The 19932-nt window shown below is 40.8% G+C and overlaps 1 protein-coding gene across 7 annotated transcripts in view; it reads right to left on the bottom strand.

Annotated features, from left to right (window-relative positions):
* NLGN1 (neuroligin 1) overlaps positions 1 to 19531 on the bottom strand; it is a 456846-nt gene extending 437315 nt beyond the window's left edge. For 3 of the 7 annotated variants that reach the window (XM_026649867.1, XM_024221198.1, XM_024221202.1), the window contains exon 1: positions 19039 to 19531. In XM_026649867.1, coding sequence (XP_026505652.1) covers positions 19039 to 19531 — 493 coding nt within the window. Of the gene's footprint in view, positions 1 to 18547; positions 18608 to 19038 lie in introns of all 7 variants that reach the window. The other 4 variants (XM_024221191.1, XM_026649868.1, XM_024221207.1 and 1 more) reach the window with 3 other exon arrangements.
* Positions 19532 to 19932: the final 401 nt, after the last annotated feature.

Here is a 19932-nt window from a genome sequence, read left to right as displayed (position 1 = left end):
AACATAACTTTTAAGTGTAGATCAGGCCTTAGTGTCAATGAGAATCAGCCCTGTAAAATCTACCGTATATGGGCCTATCCTGATCCAGGAAAGCGTTTAAGCACATGCATAATTTTAAGCATGTGTGTAATCCTACACTGAAGACAAAGGGCCTACTCAACTGCTTTAAGTTAGGCACAAGCTTAAGTGTTTTTCTAGATGGGGGGCTAAAGTGGGAGTAGGAAGCCCTCTAGGTGTGTAGGCATAGTACTTTATTTCTAACATAATTACCTGAACTTCGCTACAGAAGAAACAATGTAAAAACACCTGGCCAGAAATAAGTTAGAGAAGCTATTTGTCCTGAGCTGAATAAACGTGAAACATTATCTCACTTAGACACATTGGGCTCTCTTGGCAGAAATGCATTCTGTTTTATGTATTGTCTCAATTTACTTTTTCATTTGGCTAATTATTCTATCATACATTCTACTATTCAATATTCATTTAATTTGAGCGATTCCCATAGTAACCACTGTATCTCCTGGTATATGTATAGTACCATATGATGCACAGAATAGCATTGGCAAAAAATCACTGGCAAGTATTGTCAGCGTTTGTCGATTTTTGTAGTGCTTTATGCAAAGTCCAGCATATTTCCCTCTGGGTACTCCATGCTATTTATAAAAACTTTTCTCGCTCGCCCGTGTCCTTTCATGCTTCTAAAATTAAGATCATATAGATAGGATAAATAGACAGGTTTTTTTAAAATGTGTATGGGTGCGTGCAAACGACAGCCTACTCAGTAGTGTATCTGAGCTAGCATTTTGCTTTGCACCATCATCATACTGACTGTGGGAATGAAGGAAAAATAACAGCTACTGTAACTGCACTGAAGAACGCCCCGTGCTAGAGGCTAAACATGTTATCAATCCTTGCAAATGGGCCATTTTCAATAGCTACATTTGACCTCTGAAAATATGTATCAACCAGCAGATCACATGCTGGGAATCCATGGGATAGAGTGTCCCCTCCTGGACGGCAATACCTTGCTGGCTCCAAAGTAAAACCAGCATTTCTCTCTGTCCCCCGTTGAGCTAAATGTTTATGCTTGGTGAGCCGAAAGTGCACTACTAGGAGCAGGCCCTTGAGTGGTAAACACACAAATCAGGTCATGCCTTTTGCTTTTCTTGCAATCTCTCCGCATTATTTGTTATTCGTCTCTACTGATGCCTCTGCCTTCTCTTGCTCATCTCTCTCTTGTGCGACCATCTATGGCTGGAATACCTTCCTTCTTTCGTCTGCCAAGCACGCTCCCTCTCCCCTCCTTCCAACCCGGTCTTCAAACAATTGTTGTTCTCCCTATCAAAAATTGCCACCTCCTTTTCCAGAACTAGAGGTTCTATATATTCATTTCTGTTTCTCTGTTCATCTTTTTTATGTTACAGGTTCTCCAGGGCAGGGAACAGGTCTAGGTTTGCACTAAGCCACGTAAATTTGCAGCACTCTGTGAGTGTTGGATAATAATACATGCATACATAGCTGCAGCTACCCTTTCTTTCCCTGTGTTTGGGATAGGGTTCTGGCTAGCACTCAGTCAAAATTGGGGCAGGAAATAGTCTAAGCAATCGATGAGTATCTGAGTCTATCTCCTATATGGGGTAACCAGTACTGCCAACTCTTGTGATTTTGGAGTGACGGGATTTCAGAGGGCACTGGAGCTCATCTAGCAATGATGGAAGAAGCTCCAGCCCCCTTACAAAGCTCAGCCCTACTGGAAGCTGGCAGAGTCTCTCCTCACAGCAGGGGAAAGGGAGGCGGGAGCAATGAACCCAGCATGGCTTTGGTCCCTTCTCCCCTCCTGAGAGAAATACATACAGGTATCTGCTTCTCCCCCTGCAGCACCCAGCCTGGGAACAGGCATGGGCCCCTGGAGCTGCTATCCCAGCACAGGAAGGGGGACAGGGAACCCTGCTGCAGCCTGCGTAAGGGGGGGGGGATGCCCCTGGAGGAGCAAATGTGAGGCTGGGGGACGGGGTGGCTGAACTGGGGGATGGGGAGGGAAGGGGGGGGGGGGGACCGCTAGGATCAGGGAAGGGGAGAAGCCCTGAGGGCTGCAGGAGAGAAAATTAGTTAAAATAAATCAATTGATTTTTGGTTTTAGGACACTTAATTATGAGATTTTTTAAAATAATTTATTGTAGTTCCTGGACAATCTATCCATTTATGTAGTTATCAAACTTATACAAAGAAAGAAGAATGATTTAAAATTATTTTTGAAATACTTTGAAAGTGACTGAATTTATTTATTTCAAAATAGTATTTGGGGTTTATAAATATAATTACTGCACAGAAATACAGAAAGCTCTGAAAGGTGGTTGATATTGTAAAGATATTTTTGCAGGTAAGTATCTTTGCAGCTCACATAAATCTGTATTGCAAAATAATTGGAAAACTTGATACATGTGAGCGCTTTGTGTTTCTTGGATGTTCATTTTCCAGCTCCATTTTATAGGCCTTGTATAGTATATTTCTAAATATGTGTGAATTAGCCTGTTCCATCATATTTTAACTTTATCACACTATAGAGCTCTCCACTGAGTACTTAGGTTATAGTTGTGTACAAGAACTTAACATAAATACTCCCCCTTTTCCCCACCAGCTTGGATACCTTCCCTCCACCTCATCTCTCCAGTTTCAAAAGGATTCTTTTGAGGGGACATCCATTCTAACAATGAGATATCCTGAACAGAAGCATTACAAGTATACTGAAATGAGTCTCTTGCTACCTTTTAGGACTAGCCCAAATAAATCAAAGACTTAATCATTGTGCATCTTCTCCTTTCTAATTCTCCTTAAATACATGTGTGTACTTCCAGCATATGCCACGTCTCAAGTTGAGCAGCTAGGGGAAAGCATGTGTGCATTAAAGGTTGATTTTTAAACCTGAAAGTATCACACACACACACACTGCCAGGAAAGTAGAGTGGAGTTAAAAAGTCAAAAGACAGAGTAAAAACATGGTTTTGTGACGTTTCGTAAGTCTCAGGATCTGTGGGGCCAATCTAACGATTTTTGAGGATCTGACTCTACTGAGGTTGGCAATACTGGGTAACTGAGTGACAAATACCTCCATTTAGGAAGCAGCACTAAACAACCTAGGAATTTAAAACAAGCAGCATTTCATCAACTACACAAGCCAGAATGGCAGCTTAACAGCATCAGAAGCAGCACGGTCCAATGGAGTGAACGTGGGACACAGAACAAGGACAGTTTGCATGCTGATCCCAGTTTTGGCAGTGATACTCCTCCTCCTCTACCCATGCTTTTGGGGAAGTCAGCCATTCTCAGTTGGTTTCCCCATCTTCAATACAAAGATGGTAATTTCCCAGGGTGGTGGTGGTGATAATTATCTCATGTTTGTACAGTGCTGCAGAAGCAGTAACCATTTGTAGAAAGAGAGAGAACTGGAAAGTAAAAAAAAAAAAAAAAGGAATAGGGTTGACAGCAAGTGGATGAAAGTATGGGACCAAAAGGAACAGAGATTACATAAGAAGGGGAGAAAGGCGAAAGAGACTAGGTATTATGAGCACAGGCGTGGAGGACAGTGCAATGTTATGAACATGAAAGAGAATGAATTAGAGGACACAAGAATAGAATAAAGGAGAAATAACTGATAGAAATGAGAAAAGCAAAGGAAAATATTTTGTAGATGGACAGATGGGAGAGGAAGGATGGTCCAGTGACTAGGATACTAGCCCCTAACATGAGTTCAATTTTCTGCTCTGCCACACACTTCCTGCGTGACCTTGGGCAGTGACTTTACTTAACCGCTCCCTGCCTCGGTTTCCCCATCTGTAAACTGGGCATAACCGCTCTTCCCTACCTTATAAGGGCAATGTAAGTTGCTCAAATACTACAGCGATAGATAGATACATGGAAGCAGAAAAATGCAATAAATAAATAAAAGGAGGAAGAAGCAGGAAAAGAGAGAAAACATGTACAGTAAGTAAGTTATTTATGGACTTTTTTATTGTACTTTCCTGGCAGACATCCTGGATGTCTGTGTATTTAGCGGAAAGGGATTGGATGGCTATTTTAAGCACTCATATTATACTACTGTTATATATTGGCTACTCTGGATTCCATAGTTAAACAACTGGAGCCAAGACAGAGAGTAAATAGCTTATACACACACACACACGCAGCACCTGGAGGCCTACCAGTCCACAGACCAGCAGCTCACTGAAGAATGGCCTCTTGAAATAAATGCTTATATATTGGTAACTGTCCACAGATCCATGCACAAGCAGGTGAGCTCCTAGTCTGCAACACAACAGACTGGGGACAGCTCAAAGATTCCCCTCCCCCTTTAATATAAAGTGAGTCAGTTAAATTTAAAAGAGAAGGGCACAAACTCATATCACTTGAGATACCGGAAACCCTGAAGCTAGTCATGGGTTTACTGGTATGATTAGGGCTGATAGGAGTCCACTGAGTTTGTGAGCCCCAAAATACTACAACAAGCTTACTCCATAGGGATATCACAGTGAGATACCAATGCTTGGAGACTAATTCTTTTCCTCTCACCTCCATGTGGATCACTGCATTCATATGAAGTATTGGCAATGTGAACCACGAGAATCTTGCTTTCTGGGGCAATTTTCAAAAGCTTCTGCAAAATTTAATAAGTTACCGATCCCCTACCCAGCCCTAAATGTGTATCCATTACTTGATTTGGGTATGGAGTTGTGGGATTCAGTGGGTGAAATCCTGGACCTACTCACGTCAATAGGAGTTTTGTCATTAGGTTCAAGGGGCCCAGGAGTTCATCCAGTATTTGTAAATGGGTATAGATACATCTTAGGGCCAAATTTTCAGCCCAACTTTAACAAAGCCTCCATTTTTGTACCTTTAAAATAAATGTGGTTGCAGTTCTGACACTCAGGATACGTAAATAGCTTTGAACCATAGAATCACAGAATATTAGGGTTGGTAGAGACCTCAGGAGGTCATCTAGTCCAATCCCCTGCTCAAAGCAGGACCAACACCAACTAAATCATCCCAGCCAAGGCTCTGTGAAGCCGGGCCTTAAAAACCTCTAAGGTTGGAGATTCCACCACCTCCCTAGGTAACCCATTCCAGTGCTTCACCACACTCCTAGTGAAACAGTGTTTCCTAATATCCAAACTAGACCTCCCTCACTGCAACTTGAAACCATTGCTTCTTGTTCTGTCATCTGCCACCACTGAGAACAGCTGAGCTCCATCCTCTTTGGAACCCCCCTTCAGGTAGTTGAAGGCTGCTATCAAATCCCCCCCCCACTCTTTGTACCCTATTTAGGAACGCAATCCAGTACCTAGACATCTAAATGATAGTAACTGCACCCACAATTATTTGCACAAAATTGAGGCCTGTGTCTAGTCATGATATTTTGTCTGATTAAATGTTCAGAAGAGCAAAGTAAAAAAATCATTCGTAAGGGCAGTAATGTACTTGATTTTACTTCAATAAAGACTCTGGAAACTAGATCTTTTTTCATAATAAGGACCGAATGACCGGCTTCTGAACAGGACACAGCAGGACACTCAGAGACACTGATTAGCTTTTATATGCTTAGGACTATTTAGTTACATATTTGTTCCCTTTCAATGTGTTTTGTTGTTGACTCTTGCTTTTCCCTTTTTGAATCTTATTGGGCAAAATCTGAACTATTCTTCTAGTATTTTAAAACTAAAGAATTTTATTTGTGAATTGTTGGAACATTAAGAGCCTTAATACGTCACTTGCTGATTATGTTAAAGTGGCTCTCGAGGCTTGGTTCTGATCTCACTTACACGTGTTTAAATCAAAAGTAAATGCACCAAAGTCTCAGAGTTACACTGATGAAAAGCTGATCAGTGAGAGGAGAATGAGCCCCAGACACTACAATTATTCCACAGCTATTTCTGTTACCATCCTTGTATTCAACATTAATATTACTGGACCGTGCCTTTGCAAGTTTTTTGCATTAACTTGCAAGTTTAATGATAATGTTGCAGCTTTTTCTGCTCTAAATATTAACAAAAAATGGCTAGGGAAAATACTTTGCGATATCCTATAGCTCCAACTGCTATCACAATATTGTTAGAGTGACTCGCTCCACTGATTGATTTACATTTATAACTCCTCATCCAAGAGCTTCCTTCCTACATTAAACATGCTAATGATTTTCTATGCAAAATTTAACAACCTAATAGGCTGAACAAGTCAAACGAAAATACATTAATTGTTGCCTTTGATGTATATTATTCTGCCCACTTCCCTCATGCAAACAGTGTATAAGCATTAACTCTAGCACCTAATAAAACATATATAAAGAAAAGCTACTCAGGTTGTCACTTGGAATAACATTGTACTCTGTAGAAAACATTACTTTAAGGCAAAATGCTGGCACATGAACAGCTACCGTATATACAACCATTTTCAAGGGAAAACTGTAAAAGAACAAACAGTGGAATCAGCTCAGATTTGTTTACCTGAAGAAGCTATAGTAGGTTGATAATACCATACTTTCTTTGTTTTTATTACATAAGAAAGAATCATGCAACATAATACTGGAGGTATATTACCTAGAGATGAAATGGATGTTTGGAAAGTAGAAGGCTTTTTCCTCTAAAAATCCAAAAAGAGTTGGAATCAGATTTGCCCAAAGACAGTACTGAGATAACATAACATAAAAACTGCTATACTGGGTAAAACCCAATAGTTCGTCTAGCCCATTATCCAGTCTATGATAGTGACCAGTTCCAGAGCTTCAGGGGGAGTGTACAGAGCAAGGCAGTTGTAGTGATCCACCCCTTTCATCCCCTCCCAGCTTCCAGCAGGCTTATGGTCAACCGAGCATGGGGTTGCATCCCTGACCGTCCTGGCTAATAGCTATAGGGGGACCTATCCTCCATGAACTTATCTAGCTCTTGTTTGAACACAGTTACAATTCTGGACATCACAACATCCCATGGCAATGAATTCCACAGGATAATTATGCATTGTGTGAAAAAATACTTCCTCTTGTTTGTATTAAACCTGGTGCCTAATGTCACTAGGTGATCCCTGGTTTTTGTATTGTAGGAAGGGTTAAATCAGTAATAGGTAAGTATAATTGAGAACTGGCCTTGAGAGGATTGGAATTATCATTGCCCACTACTGGCTGGCCCTTTTTGGTCATGTTGCCCACTTTGAAGACAAAGTCTTTGTGCATCAAGGTCTGAAGATCAGACTGTAGGTCAACAGGGGATACTGCCTAGCCATGGACTGGCGGTGGTCACACGGTCACCCAAAATCAACCTGGCTGCACCAGATCAGCAATAATCCTGTGGAGCTCGTAGACACCTGGAATAAAGCCATAGAGTGTGGTCATGGACACTTGGTGCTACAGACCTCTGCTGTCTAAGTGAATTGTTGTCATGAATAACACTTCTTTAATCACTTTCTCCACATCACTCATGATTTTATAGACCTCTGTCATATTGCCCTTTAGTCTCTTTTCTAAGATGAACAGCCCTAATCTTTTCAGGCTCTCCTCATATGGAAGCTATTCCATACCCTTGCTCATCTTTGTTGCTTTTCTCTGAACCTTTTCCAGTTCCACTATATCCTTCTGGACATAATATTCAAGATGTGGTTGTATCAGGAATTTATACAATGGCATTATGATATTTTCTGTCTCTTTCCTAATAGTCCCTAACATTGTGTTAGCCTTTTTGACTGCTTCTGCACACTGAGCTGAAGTTTTCAGAGAACCATCCATGGTGACTTTCTTGAATGGTAACAGCTAATTTAGAACCCATCCTTGTGTGTGTGTGTGTGTGTGTGTGTGTGTGTGTGTGTGTGTGTGTGTGGTTTGAGATTATTTTTTCCAATTTTGAATTTATCAATGCTGAATTTCCTCTGTCATTTTGTTGCCCACTCACATGCTTTTGTGAGATCCCTGTAACTCTTTGCTGTCAGCTTTGGACTATGGACTTAATACAAATTATTCAAAATAGTTCTCTGCAAACTTTGCCACTACACTGCTCACTCCTTTTTCCTGGTCATTAATGAATATGCTGAACAGCACATGTCCCAGTACAGATCCTTGGGGGAATCCTGCTGTTTATCTCTCTTCCCTTAACAAAAGCTTTGTTGACTTCCTCCAATAAATTGTGTTTATCTATGTGTCTGATAATTCTGTTCTTTACTAGAGTTTCTACCAATTTGCCTGGTAATTAAGTTAGGCTCACCCACATATAATTGCCAGAATTGTCTCAGGAGCCCTTTTTGAAAAATCAGCATTACATTAGCTACCTTCCAGTCATCTTGTACAGAGGTTAGTTTCAGTGATAGTTACATACGACAGTTAGTAGTTCTGCAGTTTCATATTTGAGTTCCATCAGAACTCTTGGGTGAATACCATCTGATTATCGTGAGTTATTATTGTTTAATTTAGCAATTTGCTCTAAAACCTATTCTGTTGACACATCAGTATGGGGCAATACTTCAAATGTGTTGCCCGGAAAGGATAGCTCTGATGTGAATATCTCTCCCACATCCTCTGCACTGAAGACTGACACAAAGAATTCATTTAGCTTCTCTGCAATGGCCGTGGTTTCCTTGAGCGCCTTCAACACACTGGTCATCTAGTGTTCCATTGTTTTAATCAACTCTTCATTCCATGTGCATGTTCATTTTGAGTACATAGAATTGTGTTCTATCCTGTGATCAATATCATACAGAGTAATTTTACTGAAGAAATTAGTATAAATGGTCTCGGTCCTCCAGGACAACTCAAATTGAGGCACATTGTCACTACAATTTTAGCCCAGTTAACAAAAATCAATAAAGTATGAATAATTATTTTAAAATAAATACTTGTGATTTGGGGCTATTTTCTATTGCTTAGTCTTTCTAAAGGCTGTGCTTATTATTCTTCGAATAATCTAATCTAATCGATCCATTCCTGCATTTATACAGTGCTAACCACTGTATTATTTGATTAGCGGAACAGATCTATACCTTATCCACAAATTTAATAACTGGATCTATACTTGAAATCTAGTCATGCGAGTTTACTGAAAGCAAAGAACCAGATGCTGCTTAACCATACGGTGCAAAGTGTAGCAGAGGAGAGGAATAAAGGCAGGAAAGGCTAATAATAATTGGAAAGGGAGCATTGGCTTTGTGTCAAACTTCTCCTTCCATTTAAAGGCCATATAGAAGGACTACACGAGATTAGAAGAGATGTGCCATGCCTGATGGGGGCAGAGCTAAGAATCGGCTGTTGTCTGTGGTATGTTCCCCTTCAAACTCATTTCTTTGCAAGTGTAAAGTGCTATTTAGTTGCTAAATGTAATTATTAGTATAGTTTTTATGTATTTTTTATTCTAGAGCTGCCCCAACCTGAAAACTATGAAATTTCTTGAGTATATGTCAATTGCTCCATCACCTTTTAGTTCCTAAAAGCCACCATAGTGGCAAACTTTGCATTGGCTACAAAGAATTCAAGAACCAAGGGGTTAACACCTAAACCTTGCTCTTAAGAACAGACTTCAATGAACCAGGCAAATCAATCAGCCAAACTTTAAATCAAAGCCACTTTAAAAACTCAAAAGAAACTATCATTTACACTGTGCCACCTTTAAGGAAGGTGCAGCATTTAGCAGTTTATTCATAGTTCAAATGATGGAATCAGCCAAAACCCCACATGCTTATGAGTTTATCTACATTCATCCACAATGAACATTTTAAGGGATATTAAAGGCCAGATTCTCCCCTGCATAGCTATTTACACAGAACCTTTCATCCCACAGAATCACACAGTGCTGAGTGGACTGTGGAACAACTTCTGCCCTCAAAACATTGAGCAGAACCCTCATACAATTTCACAGTCCACTCTGCCTAAACACAGATTGTAAGAAACTCACTCCAACCGGCCACCCACCTTAGCCTACCTAATATACTGGCACTAAATTCAGGAAAAAGGCAAATCTTCGCCTACACGAAGAACACATTGAACACAATGTCCAGTCATTATTAATAGTAGTATTAGCATAGCACCCAGGAGCCCTAATCATAGACCACAAGCTGATTGTGCAAGGTACTGTACAAACAGAAGAAGAAGAGTGTCCCTGCCTCAGCAAATGGTCAGAGTACTCTCCACTAGGTACAGTCAAAGACACAAAAAAGGCAAATCAGAAATGGAAATATTTCTACTAAAACATCTAGGTACTCCTTGCTCTTTCCCTTCACTGCTGCATGTTGCCCCTGGCCTTGGTCCAGCCAGCCCATAGTTCAATCCATTCCAGCTCTGGGCTGGAAAATGACAGCCAATATGTGCCAGAGACAACACGAGGGTTTTAGGAGGGCAGTGAAGAATGGCTTCTCCCATTGAAATTGCAGAGGGGAATTTTAGGTAGACAGATAGGTGCCTCATTCCCTTAGAGCAGCGATTCTCAACCGGGGCTGCCAAACAGGGTTGGCATTAGACTTGCTGGGACCCAGGGCAGAAAGCCAAAGCCCTAGCGTATGGGTTTGAAGTATAGAGCCCAATGCCCCGCCACCCGGCGCTGAAGCTTGAGCAACTTAGCTTCAGGGGGCCCCCTGTGGCATGGGGCCTGGGCAATTGCCCAGCTTGCTACCCCCTAATGCTAGTCCTGGCTTTTATATGCAGAAAAATAGTTGTTGTAGCACAGGTGAGCCATGGAATTTTTATAGCACATTGCGGGGGCCTCAGAAAGAAAAAGGTTGAGAATCCCTGCCTTAGAGGATCTGGGCCTACCTCCACTGATTTTAATGGGAGTTAGGTGTCTAAATACCTTTAAGGACCTGGGCCACACGAATTTCTTACATTAAAATACATTGTTAACATGAATCCCACCATCTCACACCCTATGTGCTGCCCTCGGTTCTATGCCTCCTTTCTCCTACTAGATGAAAACCTTTTTCACTTCTGTGCCTATTTTCACATTGCCTCCTATGCCTCTACTCCACATGCATGTCAAGAGCCTTCCCTGTCCTTCAAATCTCTGCTCTGTTTCTTTCAGCTTGTCTTCCATAACTAATCTCAGCTCATCAGGTAAATATCCTCTCTCAGGCCTAACCATATTTCAGTAATCATCTTTCAAAATAATTCTGTAAAAAACAAACAAAACAACCCAAGCAAAACGTGTCAGTGCAACCACATTCATGGGTCCACATTCTGTGCTGTGACTGAGAAAACAACACAGAAGACATAGCCCCGGAGCAGCGAAAGCAAAGAATCAGAACTAGTAGATTCAGCTTCAGAATTAGGCTCTTTATTGTAAACTGTTCAGGAATCAGACCACATCTCTATAGTTGTCTGTAAAACACTGTGTAAAGTCTCTGTGCCCACACACCGGTCATTCCCTATCCAGCTCTGGGATAGCTCAGTGGTTTGAGCATTGGCCTGCTAAACCCAGGGTTGTGAATTCAATCCTTGAAGGGGCCACTTAGGGATCTAGGGCAAAAAAATCAGTACTTGGTCCTGCCTAGTGAAGGCAGGGGGCTGGACTCGATGACCTTTCAGGGTCCTTTCCAGCACTATGAGATAGGTATATCTCCATATATAAATAATGGAGCTCTGCTGCTGGGATCTCTCCCACCTCCAGCTTAAAGGGGGTTCTGTGGCACAGAGGGACCACTAAAAACTGTGGGCTTAATCCAAAATCTGATAATGAAAGCCTTTCCATGGCTTTGGATCAGGCCATTAATGCATCCTCAGGTTTCTTTCTTCCTCCCTCTGGGAAGGTATAGAGCTGTGCGTGGAGAATCTCTCTCTATGTAGAGCCTGGAAGGACTATCCCCCACTGGGCTGAACCTCCCATGGAGAGTAAGACAGTAATTTTCTGCTCTTTGTAAAACATGCTTTTCCATCAGGGGGTTGCAGCCATTTTGCAGGCATAAGAAGAGCAAGAGAGAAAGAAATAGAGGCAAGGCTTTTAGGATGCTTTCTGTACATCCTTTTCTCAAAAGAACATTGGAGGGGGTTTGTGCTTTTCATGTACATTTTACAGCCAGTTCATAATGTGGGCTAATCACATCTGATATTGCCAATAAAACAATATTTAAAACTTCAGAATCACCCCCAGCTCTTTTGTGCCACAGTTTAATGAAGACATTTGCAACATCCTGCAAGTACGTCATTATCTCCTATAATTATATAATTACCATTTTTAATGAAATGATTGCATGTGCTGCAGATGCATAGATATAATTATGGTAATTGCATAAATACCTGTTTCTCAGCTAACAGTTACTTTAAAGAAGACCTTTGCAAAAAGGGTAAAATATGAGAAACTGAACCTTGCCAGGGAATGAATACAAATATTAAACTGGTTTGTATTTTCTATAGGATTTCAGCCTCCTAGATCTGCTGTGTATATTCTTTTCCCCATACTGTATAATGAAAGGTTCAAAGATATATTTTAGTGAATATTATATCATGCTAAAAGATGTTGATACTGTTTCTGATCCCAAAGCCCACTGAAGTCAGTGGAGCCCACAGTGATCTTATGTGGCTACTCAGTACCTTAACAAGAGATTGGACCCTGAACTGCCATCTTTATACTGAAAAAGAAAAGGTCTGAATAGCCGTTATAGCAGAAAAATCAGTGTTTTCATTCATCTCTAGAAAGCAAGGACCAAATTCCGGATCGCTGCACGAATCCTGAGAAAATGGGCCCTGTGAAGGTGTTTTCTATAGCAGCTGGGTATGGAAGAAAAAGCTATTGTTCAGCTGTTCAGCACAGCTGCTACTACAGCTTGCCTTATCAGCTGCAGTAGTGGCTTTGGCCCTGACTCCGCATGCAGTTTTGGGCCAGTAGATATACAGATGGATCAAACTCCTGCCCACCACAGATAAAATCCACCATAGAACACGCCCAATCCCCGCCTAGCCTCTTCCCACTGCAAACTGGAATTGAGGCTATCCTAGTCCAGTAAGGGCTTTCCACACCTTTAGCAGCTGGGCAAGGTAAAAATGCAGCACTGAGGCAATTTCCCGTCCTTTAGCACGTTATTAATAAGCAGGCCAAAGATTGAAATTACAATACGTTTACTGTATCGGTAGTGGTTTTGATTCTCTGAAAAGACAAGTACCTGTTCCTAACAGGTAAAATGTGAACTGCTGTTCACTTAGAGACTGGCCCTGCATCGCTTACACATGAATACTCTTTGCTCAAGTGAGCAGGCTACCTCAGTGGGCTACCCAGCAGAGTAAGGAATTACTCCGTAGTGTAAGGGGGAGGGGGAGGGGGACAAGATCAGCCCTTAATTTCATATCTGTATTTCTGAAGAAAAATAATGAGCTATAGCCAGGGGCAGTTTTTGGCTGCTGCTTCGGTGGAACTCAGGAACCACTGCAAAATTCTCGCAGCATAGGAGAAGGGTCACCCTACTCTACTCTACTCCCCTTCCCCCTCACACACACTGCCAGTACAGACATAGCGGGGAGGCGAGAATAGCCAGAGCAGTTGGCTCTATGGAGATTCTGGACTGTGCTACTGTTAATAAGCAACCTAGGAAAGGCTGTCATAAGTTGGACCAACCCTGGAAGCTGCTCTAATTTATGTCTGGGGCCCCCGCAGCAGCCCAGAAGCCAGGTAGTGTAAAGATGGCCTAAAGGCAGCTTTGCCCCACTTCCCCTTGTGTTGTACATTCGGTGCTGCCTGTCTCAGGAGATGCAGCAGGGAATCTGGCCTCAAGAGTTTATTATTGTGAGCATGGAAAAAAAAAAAAAAAAAAAAAATAATAAGTGGAAGGAAAATACTTGATATCCCCCAAACAAATCTCATTGATGTTAAGCTCATTAGAGCGGTGAGGTTCTGAATGCAGAGTATAATTAACAATACTACAGATATCAAAGGAGAAAAAAAAATAAATCAGTGAAAGGAAGGGTAAGGCATGGAAATCTGACAAAATAAAGTGAGTGAAAATTAAAAGGGCAAAAGAATTATATGTGTAAAGAATCTGAAAAAAACAAGAAAAAGATATTTGTAGTAATAATCAAGTTATAAGCGGATTATTAATGCTATAACTGAGACAATCTTTAAGAATGGCTTGACAGAACATGTAGGCATATTTGCAGCTTCAAAACATATTTAAAGAATTGCTAAGAATGGTACTTGTATCCATGTATATTACAGTGAATAGGGGAATGAAGAGAATGAACTCAGAGGAATAATAATACAATAAGATTTGACAAAAGGAAAGCACAAGAATCAGAGCTATTGAAATGCTGAAAAAAATCATCCAATCCTTCCCCCTACCAACACAGGAATGCACCCCACCAGCTATTTTCTACAGCTTAGTCCAGCATAGCTTTAAGTACAAAATTCAGAAAGAACAGTTAAAACATTAGCTCATTGGCTTATAGGGTGACCAGATAGCAAGTGTAAAAAATTGGGACGGGGGTGGGGGGTAATAGGTGCCTATATAAGAAAAAGCCCCCAAAAATCGGGACTGTCCCAATAAAATCGGGACATCTGGTCACCCTATTGGCTTATTGCATTCAACTAGTCCAAAACAAGAAAGGGGGAGGGGAGAGCATCAGAACAGCTGTATGCTATTTAGAACAGTTTTATCAGGATAATGATATTTCAGAGCCCTGCATATCTGTGTGTGGGAGGAAGCAGAAACTGAAAGGTAAGCAGTTAAATTGGGGACGTTGGAATGAAACAAGTTTTAAACTGAACAGAATTAGAATAGGATTCCAGTCTGATAAAGTTACATCTATAGTCAAGGTATATGCCTCAAGGTTCTTTACAAAATACAGTAATGACAGTGTATTGGCTGCATTGCAGGAGCTCACAGGTTGCCTAAATAGCTGTACATTTAAACATGGCTTCCATCAGTACAGATGGCATTAGAGGTAGTTGGTGTTTTAAAATTCAGAGTCTGAAAAACCTTCTACCCCGAGCATTACCTCTCTCAGAAAAACGACTGTAGAAAGTGTGCTAGATTGCAAGCATTTTACGTTATTTCAAATGTGTCATTAAACTACCTCATGTCTTTGAAAACTGCTGCCACCTGACCTTAACAGCTTTAGATTGTGAAGGGATGAAAGGGTCTGTACAAGACAGTGTTTGGTTCATTATCTTCCTCCATATATTACTAGTAGAGAGGTGCAACAAGAAATGCCTGTGTGGTGGCTAAAGAATGAAAAACAGGAACAAACAACATGTCAAACACCAACAAAAAAATGGAACATTCTTGTTTAATGTAGTGCACTAGTGCTGGGGACCATGGTGCTAAATTAATGCCAGCTGGTACTGCAAGGATGAATCTGGCCTCATGAGTCCAGAGTCAGACTGATTGCCTTTCAGTCAGGAGACATCAGAGGTAAATCCTCCCAGTAAGAGCTTAAGGCTAGACTTTTAAAAGGTATTAGGTGCCTAAAGCCAGCCCGTAAGTGAGGTATAAAAGCAAGAGGTTCCTTGTGCTCTCCCCGCCCTCTCCTTTCCCAGGGAAAGACACAATCTGATCCTTAGTTCCTGGGAAATACTAGCTGAAGTAGATCTGTGTTTCTTACAAAAGGCGGCATGGTATGTCCTCAACTCCCACTGAAATTAAAAATGAGGATTCTTGCAGGAGGTGGTCAGCATTTCGCAAGACCTGGTCCAAGATGACCAAAAGTGCGTATCACTGAAATATGCAAAATTCTGACAAAAACACAGAAGACACTACAGGATACAAGGCTATCTGAGCTAGCAGTCATCTTTATTTGAAGACGACTGCTCGATGAATTTACACAAATCTGAGTGTCCATCCCTTTCTTAGGCTACGTTCACTCCTCTTTATCCTAACACTTGACACCAGGACAACCAGCATTGCCAAATTCTTTTAGGCAGTTTTGGAACAAACTAGCATGAAAAACAAGGCAGAATAAGTTAAGATAGTCTACCTTCATTCCTTCCCAAATCCCTAAAATGTCTTATATTGCTAATGGTGCAGTGTTGTAAAGTTATTGATGCCATTCATAAAAAGCAACTGGTTGTGATGGATTTTCCATCATTAAAAAAAAGTTTTAAATCGAGATTGGATGTTTTTCCAAAAGATCTGTTCTAGTTCAAACAGCAATTACTTCAGGGACATCCTGTGACCTGTGTTACACAGGAGGTCAGATAACATGATCACAATGTTTCTTTCTAGCCTTTCAATCTATAATGCCCATTACTATGTATAACATAACTTTTGGATTCAGTTGCCTTTCATTACCATGACCACCTTCCTGGGGCTTCTTTCTATCTCATTCAAAATGTTGAATTTTCTTACTAATTAACTGGCAACGTTATATAGTTAGTGATTGATTTATCCAGTAACTGCCACCCACTGTTCTATGAAACTGAGTTAGGGTGATTCCTTTCAGTGCTTGTACCTAGAATCTAAAAGTGTGGATGAGTAGCAGCTAGATTTACTCTGGGTATGTCCCTCAGGGTATATATACCCTGTACCCTGAGTACTGAAACTAACTACTATAGTCATAACCCAGAGACATGGATCGGAGTTTGTCAAAGCAAAAAAGGTAAGCTTCTGCTGTTCTTCGCTGCACCATGCAGTGGATTATGGATTCAGTTGGAAGAGTAGCTACAACATTTCAAATAATTATTTCTTTCAAGTTTATCTGCAAATAAATAGGACCTTCTCACCTACAAGTCTCTCCCTTTTTTCCCCTATTTCTTGATTTTTTTAAAAATATTCTCTAATAGAAATGTGTGTAATCTTCAGAAAATGAGGGGGCCCTGCATCTTTATTTATGACTGTGTGAATCGACGTCTGAGTGATAGCAGGCAAAAGTTGCTCAATTAATTACACATGCGTGGTGATCTGCGTAACAACCACCACTGCAGCATTGCACATTAGTTGAAGGCCTGCAAATTACTGCAGTTATGAAAATTTGGAGATGGGAATAAGGGGTAATGTTCCCCAGAACACCCCTATTCTCTCTCTTTCCACCTTTGCTCGGTGTACTGCACCCCTAGCAGACAGTCAGAGCATCTTTAAAGCAGTAAGAAAAGTATATAAGGATTCCCCCAAAATAAGATTGACATGGAAATATACATAAAAACATTGTCTTCTGTGTAAAGTCCAGAAAATTGCACACAGAAATAGGCCTAAATCATTGATAAAAGCCAGTATTGTCAGACCAGATGCTTAGGCTGCTGCTCTACATCTAGGTATCTAAGGGCTTGTCTACACTGGCACTTCACAGCGCTGAAACTTTCTCACTCAGGAGGTGAAAAAATACCCCCCTGAGCGCTGCAAGTTTCAGCGCTGTAAAGTAGCAGTGTAGACAGTGCACCAGCGCTGGGAGCCATGCCCCTTGTGGAGATGGTTTTTTAGAACACTGGGAGAGCTCTCTCCCAGCACTATGCCACGACTACACAAGCCATGTTAAAGCGGCAGCACTTTAACATTGCCAGGGAAGACGTGCCCTAAATAACAGCAGCTGATTTTTCAGAGGTGCTGAGCATCCCACACTACTGTTGAAAGCCAATAGGAGTTGTAGTTGCCCAGAAACTTTGAAAATGAGGCCACATTTATTTTGATGCATAAATATGAAGTTAGGAGCCTAAACATTTTGGCCTAAGTATTCAAAATTATTTCTTGACATGGCCCTTTATGCTTAATTACGCAGGAGATTTACAGGTGGTTCTGGGCAAATTATATTAAAAATATTATGTCAGAACAATTGAGTTTCTGAATTTATATGCTGGTATGACTATAATGTTAATATGATGTTTCTACTGTGGATTTAAGAGTAAAAGCAGCTTCTAAATAATACATCCTTTCACATGTTTTAAATTGTGTTCATTAGCATAAATGTACAAATTTTATACTGTACCTCAATAGCTTTGGGAATCTGCAAATGTTCACAAAAGAAATTTGCAAGTTCTCCCTTACTAAGGGGGAAAAAGACTAATACTGGAAGACAAAAATCAGCCAGGAGTTCTAGTTTCCAAGTTATTGGGTCAAAATATTTTAACATTTCACTACACCCCTATTAAGAGATTTCTGGCCTTACAGATGCAGCAAAGGCAAACCCACCCTCAATTCTTAAAAAGTGTAAGTTTACCAAATGAGTTCTGCTTTGGGGAGCTTCACAACTGCTGCTAGGGCTTAATCACTACAACACTGAAATCAGTGGGTGTGGGTTTTTTGCCATTGATATCAGTGGCAGTAGGGTAATCCTTAATGCATATGCACCACCCACTGTGCATACATATACCGTAGTTATACTTGAATGACACTTCTCTAGACTAAAAGGTCAAAGTACAGATGGAACTTGTCAATACAGTCAGCACAAGACAGTACAAGAGATATAATCAGGTGTAACTGAGTTCAGGCTTTACAAACGTTATCCTCTCATCTACTTTAACTAGGTCTCTAATTATCTTTCTGGCGTCATTAAATACAAGATATTCCCTAACCTTTCACTTCACCGTATCAGCAATTAGCCTTTTTAAGATTTGTTACTTGTTCTTCCTCTGCAAAGTTTTCTTTTTCCCCCATTTTTTTGGTCCACTTTTATACATACCTCCTTTTCTACAAATTTTCTTGCCGGGTTTTCTGGCACATTCCTTGGATATTCTTTTGACTGAAAAATGAATAGAAGACTAGAAAATAAAATGGAGCTCCATCACAGACAGTAGGAGCATGCAACACCACTATCTAACTTAAATATGGCCTGCTTTTATTAGGTGCGGAGGATTCCCAATTTGTTGTGCCTGCACATGCAATGGATAAATGTTGATGCATCTTCCCAGAAGTCAGTGGGTGGGAATGAGAATTAGGTACCAACTTCAACCTAAAGTACACGTGCTGTGGGAGAAAGAAAATGAGCGTAGACAGGAAAAAAATTTATATCGGAACAGATGCATACACAGAAAAAGCAGCATGCATACATGTAAAATGCTGGCATGCAAACAAGGAAAGCCATGCATGCTACCAGTACACATGAATTAATACTGTTAAACCTTAGAATAGGAAAATAAAAAGGTCTCCTTGTTTTGTCTGCTATTAACTCACCATCCTCAGTTGGGACATATATATTTAAATAGAGGCAGTCTTCATTCTGATCTTGTACATAGGTAGAAACTACATCCAAGTTATTAGTAAACCACACAGGAAGCATGACTTCAGGCAATCTGCCTTCTATAATGTTCTGTGGACACACTGGAGCAAACTGAGTAGCATTTTTGATATCTGACCAGGGAGATGGAGGTTCAGGAGGTTGAAAGCGATGCTCTCCTACTGGTGGGGCAGCATAAGGAACCCCAAGAAACTGAATAACAGGCCCCAAAATTTCATTATTAAGTTCCTTCTTAATCCCTCTTATCTTGCCAAAGTTGGTGGTCACGAGTGGGTCAATATCATCCAATTTTTGTGAGGACACAGCTGCAGCATGAAGCAAAAATCCAAGTATACAAAGAACAAAAGTCGCATCCAATCCCATGTGTAATAGACGGACCATCATCGCTCTCCATACGCAGTTCAGCCACACGGATCTTGGAAGGGCCATGGTCCCACATTAGTTGTATAGCTACAACGAAGCAATCTTATTTGTATCCACTTGTGTAAAAACAGGGCAATCGCCGACAATGGATCAAGTTTCCTAAATATGAGCCTGTCAGAAAAATCTCAAAAGGCTTTTCACACGACAAGTATCTTCCATTGATTTCACACTTATTGAAGCAGCATCTTCACACAGCACTATTGATCAGACTACATCCTATTGATAATTCTGTTTTCCATAGTGGCAATATGCAGAGAGCGGCCATTTACTGCAGATTCCCCTCTTATAAATCAAATCCAATTAGCTGCAGGTCTATATCCTGGAGAAAATGAAAATAAATCATTAGTATGAAAGAGCTAATATGGGCAGAGTAATAACTAGTTGTTTTACAAGTTATTGCACATATA

This window comes from Terrapene carolina, unplaced genomic scaffold (assembly GCF_002925995.2).
Source record: "Terrapene carolina triunguis isolate 2854851 unplaced genomic scaffold, T_m_triunguis-2.0 Scaffold88, whole genome shotgun sequence".
In the NCBI taxonomy this organism is placed as follows: Eukaryota; Metazoa; Chordata; order Testudines; family Emydidae; genus Terrapene; species Terrapene triunguis.
Note: the sequence above shows the minus strand (reverse complement) of the source record. Positions and strands in the feature narration are given on the sequence as shown.